Genomic DNA, 23,813 nt, shown 5'->3' on the forward strand with positions numbered 1-23,813 from the left:
AAATCTGTAAAAGAGATAGAAGTAAATCAGACTTGTTTGGTGGCGGCGAATTTGGGAAGAAGAAGATAGCTATGGGATGCGTGTCGACGACTGTATATTCCAACGGGGCCGAAAGTGAAGCGACGACGTCGACAGACAGACCCATTAAGCAGTAACGGAGAACTTGGCTCTAAATTACGTTACTAGCCTTGTTGGTTGGACACTTGGAACACTCAACCAATTATCCACCGGCAACCGGAATTGACTCCGTTCTCGAATATCCGTTCCAATATTCGACTGTACCTAGTCAAAACGACGTAGTTTTCTCCGTCCAGAATCCGCAAAGCAAGTTGTTTCGAAAATAAAATCGTTTAGTAGATGCATTGTCTCCTTTGATAACTCTTCAAAATTTTAAACTTAATATTGTTTCACTTTCATTCATAAATTATTTGTGTTAGTTCTCATTTTCAAATTATTTGTGCTATCAGGTGAACAAAAAAAACAAAATGTATTTATTTATTTACACGGTAAAATGTAATACCTTATAACACATAAGTTTTTTTTTTATATAGTTAAACAAGAAGTGAAGAGGAAAATCAAATATTTTACATTTCGATCGATGTGATATATGTTTTAATTAGTTGAACTATAACATATCAAGTCTCGACAAAATTTTGTAATATAAAACTAATGAGAAACTAAGGAAACAAGAATTTGTTTATTTCGAACCCAACAACGCATCATTGTTTTATTAAATAATTTTGTCCCTCTATGATACTCAGTATGTCACAAATATTGGTCTGATCTCATATGATAAAGACATATTAGATACAACATTTCAATCACATGTTAGATCATTGTATCTAAGCCATCAAAATTGATAAATGAATAAAATAAAAAATTTAAGAGAAGATTTGTTATGCGTTGGAAACTAAAAAGTATAGACTATTCATCGTGGTTCATAAATTCTAACCAAATCTTTCTCTAAAAAAAGTAAAAAAGAAACCAAATATAATCATACAAATATTATTTTAATCGTACGTAGCGGTGGGAGTGGATAGACAAAAATATCAATGGAAGGAAAGAAGATGTGGGCAAGCGGTAACCAGAAGCGACACGCGCACCGCGAGAGCAAGCTCTAGGCGCCACATAAATCTACACAGTAAAATTAAAAAAGCCATCTGTAATTTCCAGATTGGACGGACGCCGCGGCGCTGCATTCTGATTGGTCCACGCTGGCACCTACAACCCGTGCGCCGACGGTACGGTGCAGCGCAATTTAGCGGAAGCATCCTCTATTTGGACCTCCTCTCGTTTACCCTGGCGATGGTAGGTTTTCCATTAAGGGCAAATCCGAGGGAAATTTTTCAGAAAGTTTTCCGTTATTTTGCTTCTCAGGGTAATATCTTGCAGATATTCGTTTCAGTCGTTGCGGAGTTGCACGTGAATTTCTCCCCGAGACGCTTTCTGTTTGTTTCCTAGGAAAGTTGAAGTTTCTATCGGTTCGTGTTTGTTGAATTATTGATAATGTAACTTGTATCTGTTCCGTGCTGTTGTAATTATCTGCAAATATTTTGTACACAAGATTGTGGAGTAGCTTTGTGCGGTAATGTACCGAAGGATTAGGGAATTTGAAAAACATATTAGGGTTTCTTTCTTTATGGTTGTTTAAAATTAAAATTCAATTTAGTGGTTGATGATGTCAGGACGCGAAATTTAATATTTGCAGGGAATTGAAAACTATGATCCCGGGAGTTGTTTATTATTATTTTTCCCGACAGAGAGCTGTTTGTTCTTCATTAAGATACTCGTGTCTGGTGTCTGTGTGATTACAATATTACTTATTGTCAGTTTGAGTTATTTTCGACGATCTCCTTAATTTAAGCTTCTTTATCATGGACATCCAAATAATTAGATTCAATCTTTCCGACGTCCTCTTTCATCGAGTTCGTGGTGAATTTCTTATTGGGGAAACCTGAACGATCTCTATGTGAAATTTTTTAGTAGATTGTTTTCTTTCACTTGCTACCTGTGTACTAAAATTACCTATTGATTATGACAGGTACTATACATTCTCACTGCATAATTGAAACACATTTTTGGGGTTCGTAGTACAAACTAAACTTAATCTGTATTACGATACTGTCCTTGCTCAGTGCTGTTTTCAGCTCAACCCAACAATGGTTCATGCTGGCTCTACCCAATTTTATCATAAATTGGGGATTCAAAGTGTTCATAGATGCAATAAGTTAGATATTGTATGTTACTCATGAAATTTTGTCTGACAATTTCATCAAAGGCTACAGCTCTAATTTTCATTTCTTGATTTGACTTAAAATTCAGAGTGTCAAGGGAAAGACTCGTCTACACCTTGTTACCATCATTCCTACATCACACGGTTTGGTATGGCTTAAATGCATTTGAAATTTGATAAATTCTTTTAGTTGCTGCATCTTTCTGTCTAGTTAAGGATTATCTGTAGAAGGGTTATTATAAAAAAAAGAAAAAAATCGATGCTCTCTTGGTTTATGCGGAAGCTCATAAATTCCTCTGCATTTTCTTGGTCAGCGTAAGTATGAAGAATGCCATATTATTTTAAGGTTTGAAGTTATGGAGCTCTTTCTTTGTTTAATTTTCAGAGGTATGATTCTGGAAGTCTTCAGCTGTTACGCAGTGTGAGTCGCCCAAGGTATCCTGTGCCTTCCAGAGCAAATTTTTTTGTGTGTCGATCTGTTCTGGAATCAGGTGGCGGAGCTGGGACTGCTGTTCTAAAATCTGCAGCTGTGGTTCTGACGAGGTATGATTTCCTTTGATATGGAGTGCTATAGTGGAGGAAAGAAAGTACGTTTCCTATTGCTAGGTTCTCCCACATCGTAGAACTTGTTAAGAAGTCCTAGTGCTATTACTCATCTTCATAAAATTGTAATCTGTCATATGCTAATCTTGATAAGCTAGTAGATCTTGCTGCATTTTGCATGCATTGATTGTTTTGCAAATCTTGCAGTTTGTAAACTTGCATCTTAAATATTATTTAACATCATTTTGGACAAAATATTAGCTTGGTTGTTGAGCTTGAGATGTACCGAATACTTTTAATCGTATGTGGTTTCTTTTTGTCACCGTAGTTCTCTATGCTTATCAATACTGATTTCATTACATCTGGGATTTTCTTTCAGATCTTATGGGGCTTTACGTGGAAGTCCTCTGTTACTTAAATTGATTCCAGCAGCTTGTATCATTGCTTTTGCTGCTTGGGGTGTTGGGCCTCTTATGCGTTTTGGGAGGGTTCTATTTCTTCATGTACTGATCCTAATATTTAATTCTTCTCTTCTTAAGCCAGCAGAGCAATCACCTAATTGTCTTGAGAAAATTTTGTTGTAGGAGCCAGATGGCAGTTGGAAGAAAAGTAGTACATACTACGTTACGACTTCTTATGTTCAGCCTTTACTGCTGTGGACGGGAGCTACACTGATCTGCAGGTGTTCTTTTAACTGCACTATTAGGGCTAGCTGATCTTGTTCTGATCTAACCATAGCAGGTTTGTTTCAGGGCATTGGATCCAGTAGTGTTACCTTCAGTAGCCAGTCAGGCCGTAAAACAACGACTTCTGAATTTTGTTCGATCTTTGTCTACTGTTCTGGCATTCGCTTATTGTATATCAAGGTGCATTATTCTGGGGCTTCAGATTTTCCTTTGAGATTTTTGAATGAGTGATTTTGAGTTACAATTAAAATGTTTGCTGAACTGATTGGGCGGCTGATATTTTTAAAATTATTTTAATTCTTCATAATTCTCTCTCTATACATGCTTGTGTGGATTATTTACCCTTGTTAATTCTATGCGTCTCATTGGACCATATCATGCATTTTGATTCTAACAGGCCTTAACCTTGATGCAGCTTGATTCAACAAGTACAAAAATTCGCTACTGAATCAAATGACTCAAGTGATGCAAGAAATGTATGATTTTCTTTTCTAATTTCATCTTCTCATGTTTCCTTTTGTCATTTGTACATTTTTAACAGTTCTAAATCCAAACTAGTTGACGCCTGCTTGCTAATAATAATTTCCGGTTAGAATAAGGACAAAAATAATAAATGGATACCCTTCGTTATAATAACTTTTCTGGTTAGAATATCCTTGAATGGACAACTTAGTGATGGAGAGCTATGCCGTAGGTTAACCCTAGTAACTAATCAAAATAGAATCAGAACAGTTACAAAGTTGACCCATACACGCCTACATCACTTGGATATCTTGAGTTAGTCTTCCTTAAACTAGTTTTTTCCTTATTTTCTGCCTTCTTTTTTTTTTGATAGATGGGCTTTGATTTTGCTGGGAAAGCTGTTTATACTGCAGTCTGGATTGCCGCCCTTTCATTGTTCATGGAGTTGCTCGGGTTTTCTACCCAGAAGTGGCTCACAGCTGGGGGTCTTGGAACTGTATTGCTTACTCTTGCTGGTCGTGAGGTAAATCTTTGCTCTCCTACATATTGTCGTTTATAAATGCTGCAATTATGGATCTTACATATTCTTGGTGTTCATTGTAAAACATGCCATTACAATTCACAGCACTAGACGATCTTTTACCAGAGAAACTTACTCCATATTTTTTATTATTCAGATATTTACTAATTTTCTTTCAAGTGTAATGATTCATGCAACAAGACCATTTGTGGTAAATGAATGGATTCAGACAAAGATTGATGGATACGAAGTCTCTGGAACAGTTGAGGTTTGTGTTCTTTTTACCATCACCATCCCCTTATAAAATCTTTATGTTGATAAGAACAGAAGGAAAATCATATCCATTTGATTCAGAATTTCTCTTCAAGTTTTGGCTGACTGTCCTTTCTGACATGCATGTTCCTAATGCAAGCACGTTGGTTGGTGGTCGCCAACCATTATCCGAGGCGATGATCGTGAAGCAGTCCATATTCCAAATCACAAATTTACTGTCAGTATTGTGCGGAATCTTACCCAGAAGACTCATTGGCGTATCAAGACCCATCTTGCCATCAGCCACTTAGATGTTAATAAGATTAATGTGAGAATCAACATTGGTTTGTCTTTCACACCTGTCTACCACAATTTCTTTTCATTCTATGCCATCTAATATGAACTTGGTTTCAATGTCCAGTATATTGTAGCTGATATGCGTAAAGTTTTGTCCAAAAAATCCTCAAGTGGAACAGCAAAGGTTACACCGTAGAATCTTTTTGGATAACATCAATCCTGAAAATCAGGCTCTTATGGTATGTATTGGCTCTTTACCTTTCTTAATCCTTCTGTTTTATACTCAAAACAATTGACATGGTGTAATCGGCCAAATTGAGTGTCAATCAACAAGGGGAACTTAAATATTGTTGGTAATGGTGACCTCCCTGGTATTGAGGGCAAATTTTATCTTTATCTTTTTTCCTTTTTGAATAGTAACGAACTTTTCTTTCTCTCTCTCTCTTCTTTTCTTTTTCTTTTTTCCTTTTTTTTCCCTTTTATAAGAAACCTGAGACATATGAAATACTTTCCATAACATAAAATAAAATGAAAAGAATTACGTCCAAAAGTGGAACGACAAAACAAGCCCCTTGAAAGTTGGAGGTTGCAAAAAGGGGTTTGAAAGTAAAAGGTGCAGGTGCCCCCGGGTAGTGTCTTCCTAAAGAATCTGTGGTTCTTGAGATTATGATCAATCAATCTCAAAACTTTGGCAGCTCGAACAAGATATTAAAGGAGAAAATGGGAGAAAGGAAAGAAAACTTTACAATTTGGGGGTTGGAGGTAGAATGAAGGGGAAAAAATAAAAGGTATTTTTGAAGAGAGTAAAGTGGTGGGTGAGGGAGCTATTGATACAGGTGATAATTGAACTACCCTTCATAAGATCTCATGCTGCATCTATCATGGTGATTTCTTTAAGAGATGATATTTCCATTTATTAGAATATTTTATATCAGTGACCAAGCATTTTGATTCATATTATTGCCATTTTTTTTACCATTTTGATGGAACTGATTGGCCTATCCTTTTGCCTGAAAAAGTACTTCCAACTTCCTTCTTTCTGCAGATTATGGTTTCTTGCTTTGTGAAAACTTCTCGTTTTGAAGAATACCTGTGTGTCAAGGTACGACTGCATTTTTGGTGTTTCAAAACTATACAGTTAATATTCAGATGCTCTCAATGTCTCAATAATCATGCTCTTTCACCATTGCTGTGACAATATGTAGCTTTTATTGAGCTACATTCTCGGTACTGATATAGGTTCTGCTACTTTTCTTTTGATTTCTCCCTCTTGTATTTTGGCTCCTCGAATTTAATTTGTTCCTGTAGATCAGCATGCTCCACACCCTTTTTTTTAGCCCTTCGAATAATTTCTCATGAGGACTAAATGTGGCTGTGAATGGAATAGGGTTCGACCTCATTTGCTAATTGATTGTGCAGGAGGCAATTCTCTTGGATCTCCTCAGGGTTATCAGCCATCATAGGGCCCGGCTTGCCACGCCAATTCGCACTGTTCAGAAAATATACAGTGAGGCTGCTGACTTGGAAAATGTACCGTTTTCCGAGACCATGTATTCTCCTCGTTCTGGAGCAGCTACTAACCGTCCTCTGCTTCTTATTGAGCCATCTTATAAAATCAACGGCGACGATAAAGCCAAAGTCTCTAGTCGTCCCGCTCGCCCATTGAATGAAGAAAAGGAAGCCAAGCAAGAGGCAGTCTCAACATCAGGAACGAAACCCTCCGATGCAGGAGCTGGATCAATGGATGATAAAAAATCAACTTCTCCATCTGGTGCCACTTCCAAGCCTTCAACAGGGCCAATGTCCAACACACAGACCCAGAACAATCTAGCACCCGAAACTTCAGAACAAAGCAGTATCGAAAAGCCTGAGATTAAAGGAGAAAAGAAAGATCTAATGGGACTGAACTCCAAGGATACTACACCAAGAGTGACTTCGCCGAAAAGGCCATCCTCAGCCTCTGAACCCGGCAGCGAGAAAGCTCATATTCCTTTCTCTAGCTCGCAGAATAAACAAGACGGTGAGAAGCTTTCTGCATCATCAGTGACCAGGCCACCATTGGAGGAGAATATAGTCCTGGGAGTTGCCTTGGAAGGCTCCAAAAGAACTCTTCCAATTGATGAAGATTTGGATCCATCTCCCTTTCACTCTCCTGCAGATTCAAAAGAAATGGCCACACAGAGGAATGGGAGCGAGTTTCCTCCCAATAGTAAGGATATAAAAGATGGCCAGATGCCTGCAGTTCCAAGCGCCACGAAAAATGATTGATGAGTGTAGCCATAGGGATCGTCTTCTCCCAGTATGGCCTCCTGATTTTTGAAGCGATGCAAAAATGAAATGCACGGCTAAATTTTTAAGCAAGCATTTTGCAGGCTCGCTAGTGTAAAAAGAAAAAAATATATTGTATTTTGAACCAAAGGCATATCATTGCCCAATGGAAGTCTACGCTACGCTGACTCCAAAAAAATAAAAAGGAAAAAAAAGTTGCCATTATCAATTTTACCTCTTCGTATGTTTCACTGTCTTTTAGTTAGACAACATCTCAGGATTAGTCCATCATTAGTTGAGATGATATGCTTTTACCAAGGTCATACAATAACCAAAACCTAAAGGTATAACTTGATGATACAACAACAAATCATGGGAATGTTTCAGGAACCGACTTTTAAGATTGATATTTCATTATTGAGATCCTCCTATGAAATAAACTGTATAAGGTTTAGAACCAAAACTTGGAGCTCAGTAAAGAAAATTTACAGATCATGTGGAGTGATGAAGGCACATGCAATCAGGAGCAGGATAAGTATATATGGATTGCTTCTCTTTCCTTATCCTGATCTGCCCTTGTCTATTTTTATGTCCATCCACAACACCCTGATAGAATTCTGCCCATTCCATGCTCCTATTGAGGAACAGCTGTCCCAACAGTACCATGTTTGGTCTTATAGTCTTCATGTTCAAGTATGTCCGATGTCCCACCTGATTAAATGAAAACAATTCACTTTCTTTCATCCCATAGATAGAATTTTCAAGCAATTTTGGCAATGTACTTCAGATTTGTTATCGATTACGCATAATTGACTCGCACGTTGTTTACGTATGCATATTGTATTGATGGTAGCTATCACATTTCTCTCATAGAATTTCAATGTAAAGCATAGTGAGAGCAAGGGTGGGAGGCTCACCAGAGCATTGTGCATGTTTCCAGGCGAGGCAGAAATGAAGATGTCGCTGTGCATACTCACATAATAATCAACTGCAGCTGATAATGATGCTTTGCCCGCTATACCAGCACGTTCCACGGATGAGGTAAGGCCCTTCTTATCTTCGAGGAGGGGGAATAAGTTGCGCAAAGTTGAGATCCTTTCTTCCCCACCATAAACCTGAAAGAGAAACGTCCCTTAGAAGCTGTTAAAAGAAGCTTACTATCACACAGTCATCAACTCCCTTAGATTCCTATCGATAAATCAATTCCACATTCCTTATACAGAAAAAAGTTGACCTCGTGTATAGCAAGATAGACACGTGTACTATTATCAAACCCCAGAGCAGCTAGCAGCAATCCTATCTCTTCAGGAGTCAATGGGCAACGTCCTTGATATCTCAATTCTTCATCAGTGAACTGTGAGTTTGGAACCCTTCCCTGCCAAATCACTCGACGGTATTTTGCAAGAGCCAGTTTCTCGGCTTTACCCCCACCAAATTCGCAAGCTGAATGAGCAGCCATATCCTGCAAGGTTAATTGGTAAAGATGACATCACAATACTACTGGACATGAAGCTGTAAAACACCATATTAGAATGAAAGGCCAATAGTCAAAGTAGCTCTAATTAAGTGAACTTTTGGTCCTTGTCCACGATAAATTATAAGAACAAAAAAATATGGCAGATCATTTTTTATTGACAAAGAAAGTATGTGGAAATAGCCATTAAATTGATCCAGAGCGTAGAACCCCTTGCAACCCTGTTGCCAACCTGCACCGTCACTATCTATATCATCCAACATTACAATTTGTAAGGCAAATCTTAAAGACTCCTTATAGAACAGTAATGATAGCACTATGAATTAACTGAAGAAAACATTAGAATGAGTTCGAACTTCTGATATTGAAGGTAAATTCATGGAGATCGCAGTTCAGCATTCCTTAAAACAATCGGGGAAGGCACAGACCTTATCGAATCGGAGATGCAATGCAACAAATTTCCCACCTTCCAATTTTCTCTTCTCATCCTGCGGCAGATTCTCAGTTCCTTCTATTTCATTTCCATTATAAGGGTAACGAAGGCGATTGACAATGGTCTCTCCTAATTCAATGATGCCCCGAACGAAGGTTAATGCCTTAAAGTTGACTTTACAACGCAAATGCTGAATCTCAATAGGCAAGTCGCTGAAGGACAGACGATGAGAGAAAGGAGCAATAGCAGCAATCCCATAGCTGTTATCAATAGAAACAGTCATTACAAATCATTTCTTGAAAATGTAGTTTTTACCCAAATGTAGAATACCAATAAAACAAATAGCAGATGATGTGAGCAACACACTTGAGAAAATGGACCCCTATACACAACCCATGTCTCACTTGTGATCTCATTTTTCATCCTTTGAGAAAAGTGAAATGGAAAGAAAAAAAAAAAAGCGCAATAGTCAACAAATGAATTTCCTGAATCCGAACATCCTCAGTACGGGCAGGAGCTTACCTCTGTAATGCAGGCAAGACATTTTCCAAATACCAGCTTGCAGAAGCATGGGTAGGAGCTGTTTTAATTCTTGTATTACGTATTCCAGTAGCATAGTATTCCCTTGTGCTCCATGAGTATTCAATAGGCAGCTCCTTGACTATTGATATATCATCAGACAGGACATCAATAAAGTGATCCACATCAAAAATTTCTGCAAACGAACTGGCCAAACGAAAAATCTTTCAGCAACTCCTTTACGGGAAGACATGCTGACAATGAAAAAGATAGCATCGTTGACTCATTATAGTACCTTGAGTCCTTCCAAACAGCATTAACTTCAAAATGAGGAATTACCAATGTCGCATTCAGTATTCGGGCAACAGCAACTGCATCACAGATCTTTCATATGGGGTGTGTGTGCGGGGGGCTAAGTTATTGTACAGCTAAAGAAGCCTAAAGGCATAAACTGTCATTGAATTGAAATTTGTTTTGCATTTTCATCCATAATTTAGAAGATGGTGATGATAATAATAATAAAGAATAACATTGACATACCCCCATTTTTTGCTGATTCAATCCTCCATCTAGGAACACTTGGATGTAACCTTGAGATTTTCTTGGTGCTACTGCATGGTATCAGATGCGTGTATATGAGGAAGGAGCCATATCTAAAAAGTGCAGAAGCAAAGAGTTGTGAAGAATCCTGCTCATAAATCCTTGTGATAAACTGGAATAAGGAATACCCAGACCTAAGCACGTAGCACTCACATTCCTCTCTTGTAGGCTTCACACAAGGCTTCCATCCTTGATTTGGCAATGGAGACCAGATCTTTCCCTTGTCTTCTAATGTCTGGAATGCCAAACACAATTGTATAAAGAAACACCATAGTGAAAAAACAACTTTCCTAAATGATTAAATACTTCCATTCTAAAAAACTGTAGACAGTTAAAAGAAACAAGCAATTTAAGGATTACTAACCGTGATACGATGCAAAGCACTGTTTAGTAGAATCGAGTGCATCGGTTTCGGGGAAATCCATTCCTGTTATATAGAAGAACATCTTGATCTAACATTTATATAAAATAATAGGATACAAAAATATCGATCTGCGGTTATCGGATACGGGGAAAAGGAAAAATAAGAACCGTGGACAAAAGAAATGTGCGTAGAAAATGCTTTTCCAACCAAAACAATGGCAGAGAATACCTCAAAAGAAAGAGGATTAGGAGTTATCGCTTCTTTTACTTCATTTTAACATCACAGTCCGAACAAATTAATACAAACACATTTTACGAAGAATTGCAGAATTATTGCTCTGAAAAACAGTCCAGTACGTTAAGCATGGACCATCATGATTTTCCAGTAAAAAATAAACACGAATGACTCACAAAACCTAGGAAAAGGGTAGGTATGGAACCTGAACGTACAGAGAATAAGGAAGGCGAAGCGCGGCCCAAGGGATGGAAGAGATTGGGGAAAAAAAGAGGAAAGAGAAGAAGAAAAGCTGCAGCAAGAGCCGCTCTGTGAGACTGATTCCGTTGGCTGTAGTAATGGAGCTCCATTTTTGCTTTCATGGAGGCCAGATGTTGAACAGGAATTTGAAGATCGGGATTCGGAGTTGGGCGAGCGGAAACAGTTTTTTTCGTTTGCCTAAACATGGTATAAGGGCGACGTGGCAAAAAATTTCTGCATTTCTCCTTCAATTTCTCTAAATCAGTACATTATATTATATACGCGTTCTCAAATATAAAATAAAATAATAATATATACACACACGTGTGTAGAATAAAGTAACAGAATAATTAGTAAGTAACTAAACATGTAGTTAGGCTAATTAAATAACAATATCTAATACATAGTGCTGCTCATGCTTTATTATTATTATTAAATAAATTTATTTATTTTTTACGATAAATCGATGAAGGTAGAGTTGATCTTTTTCACACAATATGATTCATGTTTACTTGCACTTCAATTAATCTAATCCATAATTATTTGACGGTATGACATGTGGTTAGAATTATATAAACGTGCATGTTCATATGAGAAATATTCTCATATGTAAATTATTTTTTGATCAAATTTTTAATTCAATATTTAACCATTATGTTTCTAGAAGTATAAGAAATAAATAGCCAAGTAGGAAAATAAAAGCATTAAGTGCCCAATGTAATGTAATATTAAAAATATGTTTTAGCTTTTTTCTTTGATTGGAAGTGTTTTTTAGCACTTCCACCAAGTATTATGAAAAATAATATTATGAAAAATAAAATAAAATGATGATGTTATACTATACATTATATCTTATTTAGTTATTTTAATAGAAAAATATGATCAAATTACGATGAAGTCATGTCATTGCTCTTCATCTATTAGTCTACATATTTTCTTTTCATTTGAAGGGAAAGATATGACAATATTTGCTATATTTTATATTGTTTTGGATTATAATAAGTCTGTGTAACATTCACGAACTCTCTGTAATAAAATATTTGACTAGATATAAAAGTTCTCGAGTAGTCCATCGGCTCAATTTGCCGTAGAAATTTTGAGACATTTTCTAAAAAAAAGAGAGAACAAAATGAAACTAATTGAACAAGAGAGGAAAATAATGATTTTTATTTCCAATTTTTGAAATAGAAAAAACCATAAGCATTTTGTAACAATTCATGTTTCTCGTTCTATAATTGCATAGAAATTTTGAAAACAACATGAGATAAAAAGAACTTGTACTCAATTGTGTGTAGCCAAGTTGTTTTCATTCCTATGGCAATACAATAGCAATAACATTAACGCTATTTACTAGAATATGCTTTGATTTTGGTGAGGAACTTACATCAGTAGAATAATTAATTTGAGCAATCTTTGATTCTGCACAAGTAGAGGGAGAGAGAGAAGAGAAGCATGAAGTGGAGACTGGAGATGGAATATTATAACTAGTCTTTGATATAACTGCCATGGGTACTACATCAACCTTACCCAAATGAATTTTCTATCGGTATCCTATTAATTAAGTTTGATTATGGAGCCATAACACTATTGACAGCATGGCAAGCAAAACCCTAATCACATGATCATTTACAAATATGAAAGCAAAGAAGAAACCGACCTTTTCTTTCATCTTATAACTCCTTGTCATCTGACAAACTCTCTCTGAGACCATTGCTCGCTTCTTCAGGGTGTGTTGAAAGCCTCGGTTTCTTAGCAGCGGGTTGTTCGTGTAAGTCCACCTCTGTAACAGAAGCAACTACCAGCGCAGGATCATGTTCGACGTCTGTTTTGGTCGTTAGGTCTTCATTTAGGTGTGGTGAAGCAACAAGAGTCTCTTGTGAACCGTTGTTTTCCATTTCCTCGCAAATATCATTAGTATCTTGGGAGATGACAATGGCATCTGCATCCTGCATTGAAGTAGGGGCAGAAATGGGGCATGCTGCTACGTGTTCCAGGACTTCATTCGGTAGAGGTCTTTTTCGGTTCATTTCTTTATTACAAGGACTTGCTTCCCTAACATCGCTACTTTCAGTGATTCCCACATCTTCCAAATCATCCAAGTGACTTGATGGAGACGGAGATGGAGACGAGGCAATGCCCCCACCATGCTCTGGTTGAATAGACATGCATAAATCAAAATCAGCGTTGGATTCAAGTCCTCTCGACGAACACGGAAAAGGACAAGCTTGAGGTGCCATTACATCAATGGGCTGTAAACCATCCTGTTCCAAATACATGAAACCGTCTCCAGTTTCTGGGTCTGCATCTTCCTATTAGTGAGAGAAAAATATATAGAATCAGAGCTGCAAGCATACTTACAATTCCTTCATGAAAATAGCAAAGAAATATGTTGTTTATTTTTCCTATATGTTCCTTATATTTTTCCTATAGCAAGGAAATATGTTTTTTATATTGACATCAGCATAATCCATTGTTTCTGAGCATAGTTGAAATATATAGGTTAAGTTACAAGTTCAAGCCTTCAAAATTTCAAAGTTGCGTAATAGGTCTCTCTAATAAGTCCCCGAGTTCTAAAAGTGTCATCGACCTATTAGACATTTTTTTTTTTAATTCACGAACCATGAAAGTTTAGGAACCTATTGACACACCACTACAAGTTCAAAGACTAAACTTGTAATTTAACTAAATATATATACACACTTGCCCATGTGATGAAACACAAAAATGTAAAAACTCGAAGTGGAAGTGATGCAGGGGAATTCCTTGTAAATTAAGCTACCGGTTAGGCTAGTTGGTAATTAGTTAAAAGGTTGTAACTGGGTTAATGGTTGTCAGCTTTAACAGTTAAAACCGTTCTACCTTTAGTAGTCTATACTACTATCCTCTTGTAAACGATTGAGATTAATCAATGGAAAGCTAGTCATTTAGTTCTACACCAGGAAGAGATTGCATGGACTTGCTGTGACGAGTTTGTTTCCTTAAACTTTAAAATCAATGAGCTTGTGCTTATCAGAAATAAATAATACTCCCAATTTTCTTAGTAGACAATAAAAGAAGCTAACATACCTCCAGCACAGTACCATTTGCATCAAAATACGATGATGTCTGAGCAAAAGATTGATAGGGCTCGAGTAATGATCCATTAGAGGCGCCTGGTTCAAATAGTTCTCTGACAACCAAGCCAGAACCGTCCATAAACTGGTTATGTCTACTTGAAGATTCAGATAATAGAGTGATTTCAATCCCATCAACAGCTTGTGAGCTTGACAAATTGTGATTACATGTCACTGCTGGGCTTCCTCTTTCCGGAAGAAGCTCCGCACCTGTTTCATCCTCATTATTTGACGGAAATTTAGACAGGAGTTCATCACTGCAAGCAGCTGCGGACATTTCTCGAGATCGGTTTTCAAGGATTTCGAAAATTAATCTCTGTATTAAAGTTCGCTTGAGGTAAGCCTCGGCAGGTGGAAACCAATCCACATTAAGCTGGAGAGATTCATTAGAAAAAACAAAATTATTACCGCCTAATTCAAAAAATATAAAGCAATCCATGGAAGATTAACCAACTCTTCAGACATTATCCTTCATACATCTTTTTTTTCACACTCTTTCTGTGAACTCCAGAAACTTTGGAAGAATACACAAGGAATTACGCAGAAAATATTTTTGTCTTTTTAACATTCCCTTTTTTTGAAAAAATAAATGTTCAAATTTATCTTTTAAGTCTCAAAACTGTGACATATGTCAGTTGACCTATGACCCGGTACGAATCATTTGAACATGCTGTGTCAAGTTGACCTGTGCCGATCAATGTTTTCGATTATGAAGGTGAAATGGCACAAAACTACGCATTTTACACATCTAGCTAGTCCAGTTAACAAAGAGAATATCCCTCTCAATCTCCCCCAAGGGAAATTAGATCTCTTAGAATGTTGAAGGGTGAAAATTCGATACATGTGAAAGGCTCCGAGGCTGATAATTTCCACAATCAATTTGAAACGGGATTTGATTGATAAGAAATTTAATGTAGAAAATGAGAAGAAGAATGCATCGGACAATGTCAATAAAGAAAAGCATGGAAAAATTAGAGATAAACCATAAGGAATAAACCTATTTAACCTAATCTCGTGCATTTTTTCTGCAACTCACAAAATTTACTAAGAAAATTACTTTGTGATCATTAGCATTGTTAGGAAAAACAAATCAAATAGGTTGACTAGAAAAGAAAAGTTATTATAAGTCGAAATATACCCAACAAAAAAAGTGAAAAGCGGACAACTTACAAATTTTGAAAACTTGGAGATTTTGAACGGACTGAAATCGAGAGGAGCTTCTGCCAGAAAGAGTTCCAGGTAGTGGAGCAAAAATAACCCACAATCAAATGAATTTTCCTGCTGTGGAAGCTGGCATGGAATATGACATGTAAGACACCCCCCAAAAAAGGAAAGATAAAGAGAAATGAACAGAGTAGGACCATGATATCAAACATCGTGTGTTAGCAACAACGGAACCAGATGCATGAGTTTTTTTAATTTTTAATTTGATTTTATATCTTCATTATAGTTGCTTTAACCTGAAACCGATAGTTCTTGAATTTTGATATAATGAAGACAACAGCCAGAAAATACCTCAAGTGGGAGAAACCGGAGATTCTTGAATTTTGATGAGACATCTTCAGGTGTCTCCTTGTTTCTCTCTTTCCATTCTTCCAGCAAATAACTGTCATATCAGCATCACGAGGTATCAGTGATCAAGAAAGAACTTGCAAAAATAAAATTTAGAAACTATAAATGCAGAGAAGTAGGATGGAATTATTGGAGGCTTATTTTAGAACCCCATAACAAAAACAAAAAGCAAAATGTATAAAGGGAGAAAAGGCAGTATCAGCAAGCAAATTACTACAAAAATTTTTTTGTGAGATAGAAAACTACCTTCATCTAGAAGAGCAGAGACAGAGAAATGAATATGGGGATAAGATAACAAATGTAAAAGAACTACGGAGTTTGCTTGGAGATGGAACATCCCTAAAAATGTTAGATTCTTTTTTCTGGGCTCTCCTTCATTGCAAGATTAACATATTGGATAGAGCATGAAAGTTGCAGCTATTGCCTAGATTCAAACTTGCAGCTATCAACTTGCCGGTGTATATTCTTGGTCAAAAAGAGGAAAACATTACGGAAGATACTTCTTGTTTGATAGGATTAAGGAAGATCCTTATTCAAGTTGCTAATATCAAATATTATAACCCCATCCCCCCAGGGAAACATTTTTTGTGAAATGTTCCTCCAATTGGCATTAATAATTATTATTAAAAAAAAAAGAACTGTAGTTACAAGAAAAAATGGAGTGGGCTCCACAGTGGAACCTTGAAACATATTGAATCCCAGACTTCCTTTCTCTCTCTAGAAGTCTCTTAAACCTCTAAAGTTCTTTTCCTCCACACTCCCACACAGTTTCTTTACTAGCTCTTCTCATAGGACTCTTCCTTTTCTTCCGAATTGATGCCAAGAAGTTGCTCTAGAATCATCAAAGATTTGGATAGTTCACAAAAAACAATAACACAGAACAAACAAGGTTCCCTAGCACTTGGAGAGGCCAGGACTCTCCCAGACAAGTCTAAGAATACCAAATACCACTAAAACGATAACCCTTCCTACTGCCCCAAAACACTGCTAAGAACCCCTCCCTGCAAGGCCTATTGCCGCACAAATCTATTACAAAAGTGGGGGTCCCACACGACACCATGCGCTACACTACTAACTAACTTCTGCAACTTTTTCTTTATTCCTCCTTGGTGCCCTTCTGCCTTCGTGTGTATGTATAACGTAACTAAGGTGGCTCTTCTCTATCAGTTTTTTGCAGGTTAAATTGTAGAGAGAGAAAAAAAAAAACCAACTGCATACATAATCAAAGGTTTCCTCTTCTGATGCATTGGGTAAAGACAAGGATCCTCCTCGCATGGAAACTAACATTACTATAGCAACAAAAAAAAATACTTAACAGAAAGATGAAACGAGGTTGATTGCAATATGCCAATGATGGCAATTACTGAAGACACTTCTGAAGTCTTCATCAAACTTCTCAATAAGGAAGAGACTATTTCTATATTAGTAAACAAAAATTAGATGGAATGTCAAACTGACCATGATATGAGAGGATTTTCGTTCGGATACCTAAGATACATTGTTCAAACCAATAAGCTGGAACTTAATAAAAACTCTAGAAACAGAGGAATACCTTTGAATGAGATTTTTAAGACCTGCGTGACTTCCTTTAATAGAATCCATATGCAATATACATGGTACTTTCTTCGACTTCACCAGGTCTTCATCTGTAACAAGACAGAAGTTATGAGTTATGACTGATGGGAGATTCTAATTGGCCCAATGAATGAAGAACTTACTGCTATATCCAGCCACTTCACCAGGATGGCATATGACCATTAAGCTCCAGTGAAGGCTGTCACAAAAACCATATAAAGTTGAAAAGGTACTCACTTTCAGTAATGTTTAGCTTATCACACAAGGCAAAAGTCTTTCCTGAAGAGAAAAATCTTACTTGAAGTTTATAGGAATAAAGATATAATCCTTGTCAAATAAATCCACTTTCCTTGTCCATTTTCTAACCCGAAGAAAGGCAGCTCTGCCATCAGAAGCACTTGATGGATCTTTATCAAGGTCAGCCAGCTTTCTAAAGAAAAAGCTATTGAAGAAGTGAAATCTATGCTTCTCCTTAGGCTCAATCTGGCTCTTCAAATACCTACCAATCAATTCAGATTTAAAAAAAGGCATAATTCAGTATCCGCAAATAACTAGAACGTAGAGGTGGTTCTCACAGACAAAACACGACAATCAATATAAAATTTGACTTACAGGATGTAGAAGTCAATGATTGTATCATTGACAAACGTCTCTGGTTGCAACAAGTCAACATCCCTCTTACTAATGGAAACAGCATCTGGATCTCCTTTAGGATATACAACTTCTTCAAAAGGTTCATCAAAGCTGCACACAGACTCATAAATTCAAAACAGTGGCCACCGCCAACCTCAAAAGGCCGTCATGATAATAGACTCGGCCTTGGGTTCATGTACAGAACATCTAATAAAGGAGAATAGAGAACATGCTTTAAACATGAATCTTTCTACTCAAAATGAAAAAATCTAGTTGAAGAAATAGGTACAAAGAAAATCTCGAGTGAACTAACAAAATGTTTTCACAACTTGAAGACTAGCTTAAAAAGCACAAAGTAGAAAATTCCACTCACTTGGGGAAATAATGTCTCTGTCCACATAAATCATCATCGTCTGTTCCTATCCCCGCACTACAAGACATTTTATAGGTAAGCTATAAATCAATGAACAAGGGAGACTGGTATAGGTAAAAAGAAATCACAACGAACATACTCACACTAACATCGACCATGATAAAAAGTTTATAACTTCTATTTTCAATAATTACATATGATCAACAAAAGGACAAAGCAACAAAGATAACTTACTTCAGAGACATGTTCCAAATAGCCATGTATCTGGAATCCAAAGATCTGATTTTTTGTTGTTTCTCAGACCAGTAAGAATCAACCAGAGCAATCTTCACTTCCTTAATGCCTGAACCAGGTTCATAGGCAATGCGAATTTGTAAAACTAAATAGAGACAGATTTTTATCATAACACTATTGATAACACTGATGAAATGACACAAGAAAAAAAAAACAAATGAAAATCTCTAGATGAAGGTCAATGTTAGGCCAAAAGCTATTTCGTACCGTAACCAAATTTCTTACTCTTAGCCATGTCAAAAGAATTGCAATTTAAAAAAAATCATTTTCATACTTCGAATTGAACCCTGGCTCCTCTAATGCTGTCAAGTAGCAGGGATATGCATTGAAATACTAACAAATTTTTATGCAACTGAAATCTAATTCCAAAACTAGATGCAGTCTTGCAGAAGTCCACTAACCAGAAGTGTCACACGCATTATCACATTGACTGCCATCCTTTGAGATAACATGGAGTTTGATCATCACATTTTCAACCTGTGAAAAATTGGCAATTCATGACAGAGAACTTAAATATCATGAAATTTAGCTTCAAAAGAAATATATAAGCACTCACCCTTTGAAACCACTGACACTCAACATCAATGAGATCGTCAACTCTCCATTCAAGGTTAAGGAACTCATTGCTTCCATATTCAGCAGAACCATTGATTTTGATGCCATTATGCGAAAAGGTTAACAGGGGCCCGGTACAATAATAATCTCCATATACAACATAATCGGGACATAGAATAACCTCCTCCTCGTTATGATCATCCTATAAGTTAAACGGAGAAAAACTTCAGACCCAAATGCTTAAATTCTGGAAAATGAAATTTGATAAGTAGTGTCTGCCTATGGAATTGATATAATCATAATTAAAAAGGAAAGGGAAAAAAAATGAAAGAAATAAAGAAAGAAAGAAACATATTTCATTCAAGCATTGAACGTTACATCCTAAATTGTAAATGACTCTACTACCAAAAAGGCTCAAGAATTGAAATTAAACATTAAAGATTTATAATTACAAAAATAACTCGAAAAACACTCCAATCTCAAAGAAGATGTATGATGTTACACTATTTCAATTCTTTCTTCCCAACCAGCGATTTTGCCTTCAAACACTCCTTGATAATAACTACCAAGAGGAAAACTGTAGTCTCATTCAAGATAAAAAACCCTTGATATGGGCTGATCATGAAGAATATTTAATACATACGAACACCATGAATGCAAAATAAGTGTACCGACAAAGGATGAAAACTCCTCCTGGCCCGGCATTCCTCTGCTAAATATATTAAGAGAGACATTACTCTGAGGGTCATCCAAGAGACATTCCTCGTTTTTTCTAATAATTAAAACTGAGCTCGTACTTGTTCATTTAATTAGTTAGTAGGGTTAATGGGGAATGAAAATAACAAAAAAATATTTCTGACATCCTAATTGAATAAGCAATATCCACAACAAAGATAATACTTCTATAAAAGTAGTAAGACACCAAAAGTCCTTGACCCCCAATGAATGGAATGACAAAATGGAAATAGGTTTTCAGGAAAAATTAAGACCATAAGTGTGGAGTTTCTCTTTTTCTGTTGATGTCATCATAAAGAAACTTACCATTTCGTTGTCGGATGAGCAATTATCTGAAGACTTCCCGTTCAACAAAACTGAAATTGTACAAAAAATCATAGTTAGACATTGAATTTGAGTGGGTTATGAGAGAGTTCTTTCGAGGACAGTTTGGCGCGCTCTTGTGAGTTTTAACTTTTGCGTGAGGTAAATACTCAAACTTTTGTTCTGCTGCTGGCTGGTTACCAAGTCAGTGGGAGGTATGTTGTCCAATTTGTCAATCCAGTGGGAAAATATAGTTTTTTGGAAATTCCTTTTTCAGTTGAACTGTGTTATGGCCATCGTTGAAAGATTTAAACAGAAATAAAATTAAGACTTCTTGTAATAAGAGGAAGGAGATTGGCAAGGTATGTGACCTTGGTCACTAACAGAGCTATTAGTAATGTGCCCCTAATGTTCATTACAGTTGATAGAGGGTTTCTTTTCTTCCTTTTCCTAGTGAAAGCATCAGTCCCCTTTCATAATCTTAGTTATTAATGCAATTTTTTGCTATATAGGAAAAAGCAACCAAAAGAAAGTTGAAGTAAACACAGTGTACAGAACATACCACCGTCCTTTGCAATTTCAAAAGGAGCACTCATTGGGGAACTTCCATCCATGCTTCCATTAGGATCTGAAAGTGCATCAACTTGCTCACTCTGCAAATTGCAAAAAAAATGTTAATTGAACATGACATGACTAATACTCCTATATATATATATATATATATATATATATATATATGTATTAAAATTTAAAAAAAAATCGTTGAGAAAGCAGTACTTCAGCAGCAAACTCTGCATGAGTACAATTTAAGCCCAGGGTAGGATTTTGAGAGCTAGATCCAACTTTTCCAAGTTCAGAGACAAGGCTTCCTGTCACGTGATTATCTACTTGCACAAAGATATCCTGCTCATGGCTGCTCAATTCTGATTGTGGGTTGGCATCCAATTGATATTTTTCTTCGTCCATGATGAATTGCTCTTCAGTAGGAATATGTGAAATACCATCATCACAACTACGATTGCGTTCATCCAAATCAACATCCATATGTGGATTTCCAATCTCCTTTCCTTCAACAACGAATCCATTGGCTTCTGTTAATTTAACTTCACAATTAATAAAATGGATGACCATAAACTAATAAATCCACAAGATAATTACCCCTTTCATCTTTTCTCTATGAAAGCTTGGTTTATTATCAAAAAAGAAAGATCAAGATAATTACTGTTTGTGTTCAACTATTGAGGAGACAAGATACAGAATATCCTCAAACATGTGCTAGAAAATTTACCACTTTATGATACTAGAGCAAAGACGTCTGTGTTCTTAAGTAAATAAAAATAATAATTAAAAAAAAAAAGATGAAAACAATTATTACAGAAACCCTCTTTCAGATATGAACCTCCAGCGGGATCAAACTCATTACTATTACCTCTTTCGACATCATAAAAGTTACCAGAAGAGGGAGGAGAAAAAACGCATTTTAATTACCTTGAACGATTACATACTCACTTTAATCCCCATTGGAATTAGATGATATTCAGCAAACCAGCGATAAACCACAAAATAAAACGCCACAGACGGATTAATTTGGCGCCAGAAATAATAGCTCAATTCATTGGGTTACAATTCAGTAGGTTCCAAATTCGTCTGTATTTGGCGGAAAATCGACAACAAAGAACCATTAAACATTTTACAAACTACTCCACGATCTACCTAGGGCAAGAAGCTAACGGAACCAATATAGTGATCAGCTTTCTCTTCATAACTCCAAAAAAAAACCCCCTAAATCGAGCGAAACTCTGCTCTCGTCAAAGATTGAAGACTCGTGTGCAAGTATCTTCTACTAATATTGTTAGGCACAAGATAGAAAACGAAGAGGAAGTAGTATCTAGTTGAGGAGGACCTACCACATTCAAGAAAGTCATACTTCGAAAGAAGATCATTGGTTTCGAGATTAGGGTTTTTGAATTTGCTGATGTGCTTCTCGGAGATCAATTCCGAAAGCGCGTCTTCTTCGGTGAAATCGAAGACTTCGAGGCGTCTGACAGAGGCGTTCTTCATGGCGAGGGGAGGAGAGGGAGATCTTCAAGTTGAAGCGAGTCCAAGGAACTCAGTGAGTTGACATTTGTGAATCAGAGAGCGAGGTCCGACGCAGATGGGCGGGCAAATTTTTACTAAACGCCGGATTGCGTCAAAGCTTTGGCCCACTTAGGTTGCTTCAAAGTGGAAACAATTTAAGAGAATTTTCACTCTTTTCCGAATTTTATTACCGCATGTGATTGTGAGTCGACTTTGATCGTTAAAGAAGCTCTGATATGATCCCATAAATCATTTTTTTAATTTATGCTTTTTTAAATATACTATTTCAATCTATTAAACTGAGTATATTTCAACCGTAATTTACCTATATCTCCAACAAAAAATTGTGAGTTCGAATCCCCACCTCAGATGTTGTACTTAATTGACATATATCTCCGATCAAGTAATTGTGAATTGAATTTATCATCTACATATTGTATTTTAAAAAAATCAACTTAAATATTAATTGAAAATCAAATTCAGATCTTATCCACCAATTAAAAATTAAATCCAAAATTTCATAGACATGTTGCTTTTGAAAATTAAATATTAAATATAAACTAAATTTGAATATTGTGTATATGTATATCACCCTTTAATTCTGTAAGCTATATTTTAGAAGCTAAAAAATAAAAGTAAAAATATTCAGAAACATACCTAACTTAAAGCTGAAATGATGAAAAAAAGAAAAAAAAAATGTAAACTAGCAATCATTCATGGTTGGGCAAAAAAAATGTTGTTAAAGTTGATTAAAGATTTACTGCATGCTGTGGATAAACATATAGGATATTAAATCTTATATGAACCTTATAAATGCGAACTTTAAAATTGAGATGACAAAAAAAAAAAACAAAGTAAATTAGCCATCATTCATGTTTGGTCAAAAAAAGTTTTGTAAAAATTAATTAAAAATGTCACTATATTTGATCGTAGGAGTAGCTATCATAAGGTTTGAACTTATTCCATCTAGGTTATTCTTTTTTTTCCTGGTCACGTAGGTAAGTGTAATATTCTTTTATTTATTTATTTTTTTATAATGGTGACATTAAATCTTGTACTAATTTCATAATATACTTTTGTGATTATTCAATACATTTGAGTTATGGCGATCAATTGAAGTTCCATATAATAACAACGTGTTATTATAGCTAAGCTGCAAAAGTAAATATAGTTAAGTAATAATTGACATATACCTCTAACCATAAGATTGTCAATTCGATCTCCCCTCCCCTCCCAACGTGTTGTACTAAAATAAACCTTTTGTTTAACTTATTTTTATGTTTCTAGAAACATGTATGTTTTTTTCTCACATTATTAGAAATTATTTATTTATCATACATTTTTTTTTTCTGGTACACATGATATAAAATAATAATAATAATAATAATTAATTATTGTTGTTGTTATTGTTATTACTACGTGCATGTTAAAATAACCTGTAATAATATAACGTAAT

The 23,813-nt window shown here is 36.0% G+C and overlaps 3 protein-coding genes across 8 annotated transcripts; 1 reads left to right on the top strand and 2 right to left on the bottom strand.

The window, feature by feature from the left end:
* The first annotated feature begins 1,094 nt into the window (after positions 1–1,094).
* Positions 1,095–7,490, top strand: LOC111005062 (mechanosensitive ion channel protein 2, chloroplastic). The gene is given in 15 exon segments (XM_022276418.2): positions 1,095–1,481; positions 2,042–2,237; positions 2,323–2,382; positions 2,619–2,776; positions 3,156–3,279; positions 3,361–3,458; positions 3,529–3,642; positions 3,878–3,938; positions 4,298–4,447; positions 4,602–4,712; positions 4,857–5,024; positions 5,118–5,150; positions 5,152–5,232; positions 6,039–6,095; positions 6,413–7,490. Coding segments are annotated over 14 exon segments (2,142 nt in total). The 5' UTR covers positions 1,095–1,481; positions 2,042–2,159; the 3' UTR covers positions 7,262–7,490.
* Positions 7,491–7,640: 150 nt separating this feature from the next.
* On the bottom strand, positions 7,641–11,372 carry LOC111005063 (O-fucosyltransferase 31). 5 transcript variants are annotated; one of them, XM_088127383.1, is made up of 10 exons: positions 11,091–11,372; positions 10,652–10,714; positions 10,441–10,522; positions 10,228–10,298; positions 9,983–10,058; positions 9,691–9,894; positions 9,164–9,428; positions 8,496–8,723; positions 8,179–8,376; positions 7,641–7,972 (listed from the first exon to the last, which is right to left on the bottom strand). In XM_088127383.1, the coding sequence occupies exons 1-10, from the start codon at positions 11,329–11,331 to the stop codon at positions 7,754–7,756; spliced, it is 1,647 nt and encodes a 548-aa protein (XP_087983509.1). In that variant the 5' UTR covers positions 11,332–11,372; the 3' UTR covers positions 7,641–7,753. The 5 variants fall into 5 exon arrangements, with proteins under 5 accessions (XP_087983509.1, XP_087983508.1, XP_022132114.1 ...); XM_088127382.1 differs by having other exon boundaries at positions 10,228–10,340; XM_022276422.2 differs by having other exon boundaries at positions 9,983–10,071; positions 11,101–11,371.
* Positions 11,373–12,590: 1,218 nt separating this feature from the next.
* On the bottom strand, positions 12,591–22,487 carry LOC111004853 (Cysteine proteinases superfamily protein). Of its 2 annotated transcripts, none has more exons than XM_022276077.2 (16): positions 22,186–22,487; positions 21,056–21,345; positions 20,841–20,931; positions 20,282–20,331; positions 19,242–19,442; positions 19,087–19,162; positions 18,626–18,734; positions 18,392–18,448; positions 17,998–18,129; positions 17,684–17,884; positions 17,529–17,584; positions 17,363–17,456; positions 15,754–15,844; positions 15,409–15,528; positions 14,192–14,611; positions 12,591–13,434 (listed from the first exon to the last, which is right to left on the bottom strand). In XM_022276077.2, the coding sequence occupies exons 1-16, from the start codon at positions 22,337–22,339 to the stop codon at positions 12,796–12,798; spliced, it is 2,781 nt and encodes a 926-aa protein (XP_022131769.1). In that variant the 5' UTR covers positions 22,340–22,487; the 3' UTR covers positions 12,591–12,795. The 2 variants fall into 2 exon arrangements, with proteins under 2 accessions (XP_022131769.1, XP_022131768.1); XM_022276076.2 differs by having other exon boundaries at positions 21,056–21,369.
* Between the last annotated feature and the right edge of the window lie 1,326 nt (positions 22,488–23,813).

The sequence above is a fragment of the Momordica charantia genome (assembly GCF_013281855.1).
Source record: "Momordica charantia cultivar OHB3-1 chromosome 8 unlocalized genomic scaffold, Mcharantia_2.0 BLBB01000008.1, whole genome shotgun sequence".
NCBI classification, from domain to species: Eukaryota; Viridiplantae; Streptophyta; class Magnoliopsida; order Cucurbitales; family Cucurbitaceae; genus Momordica; species Momordica charantia.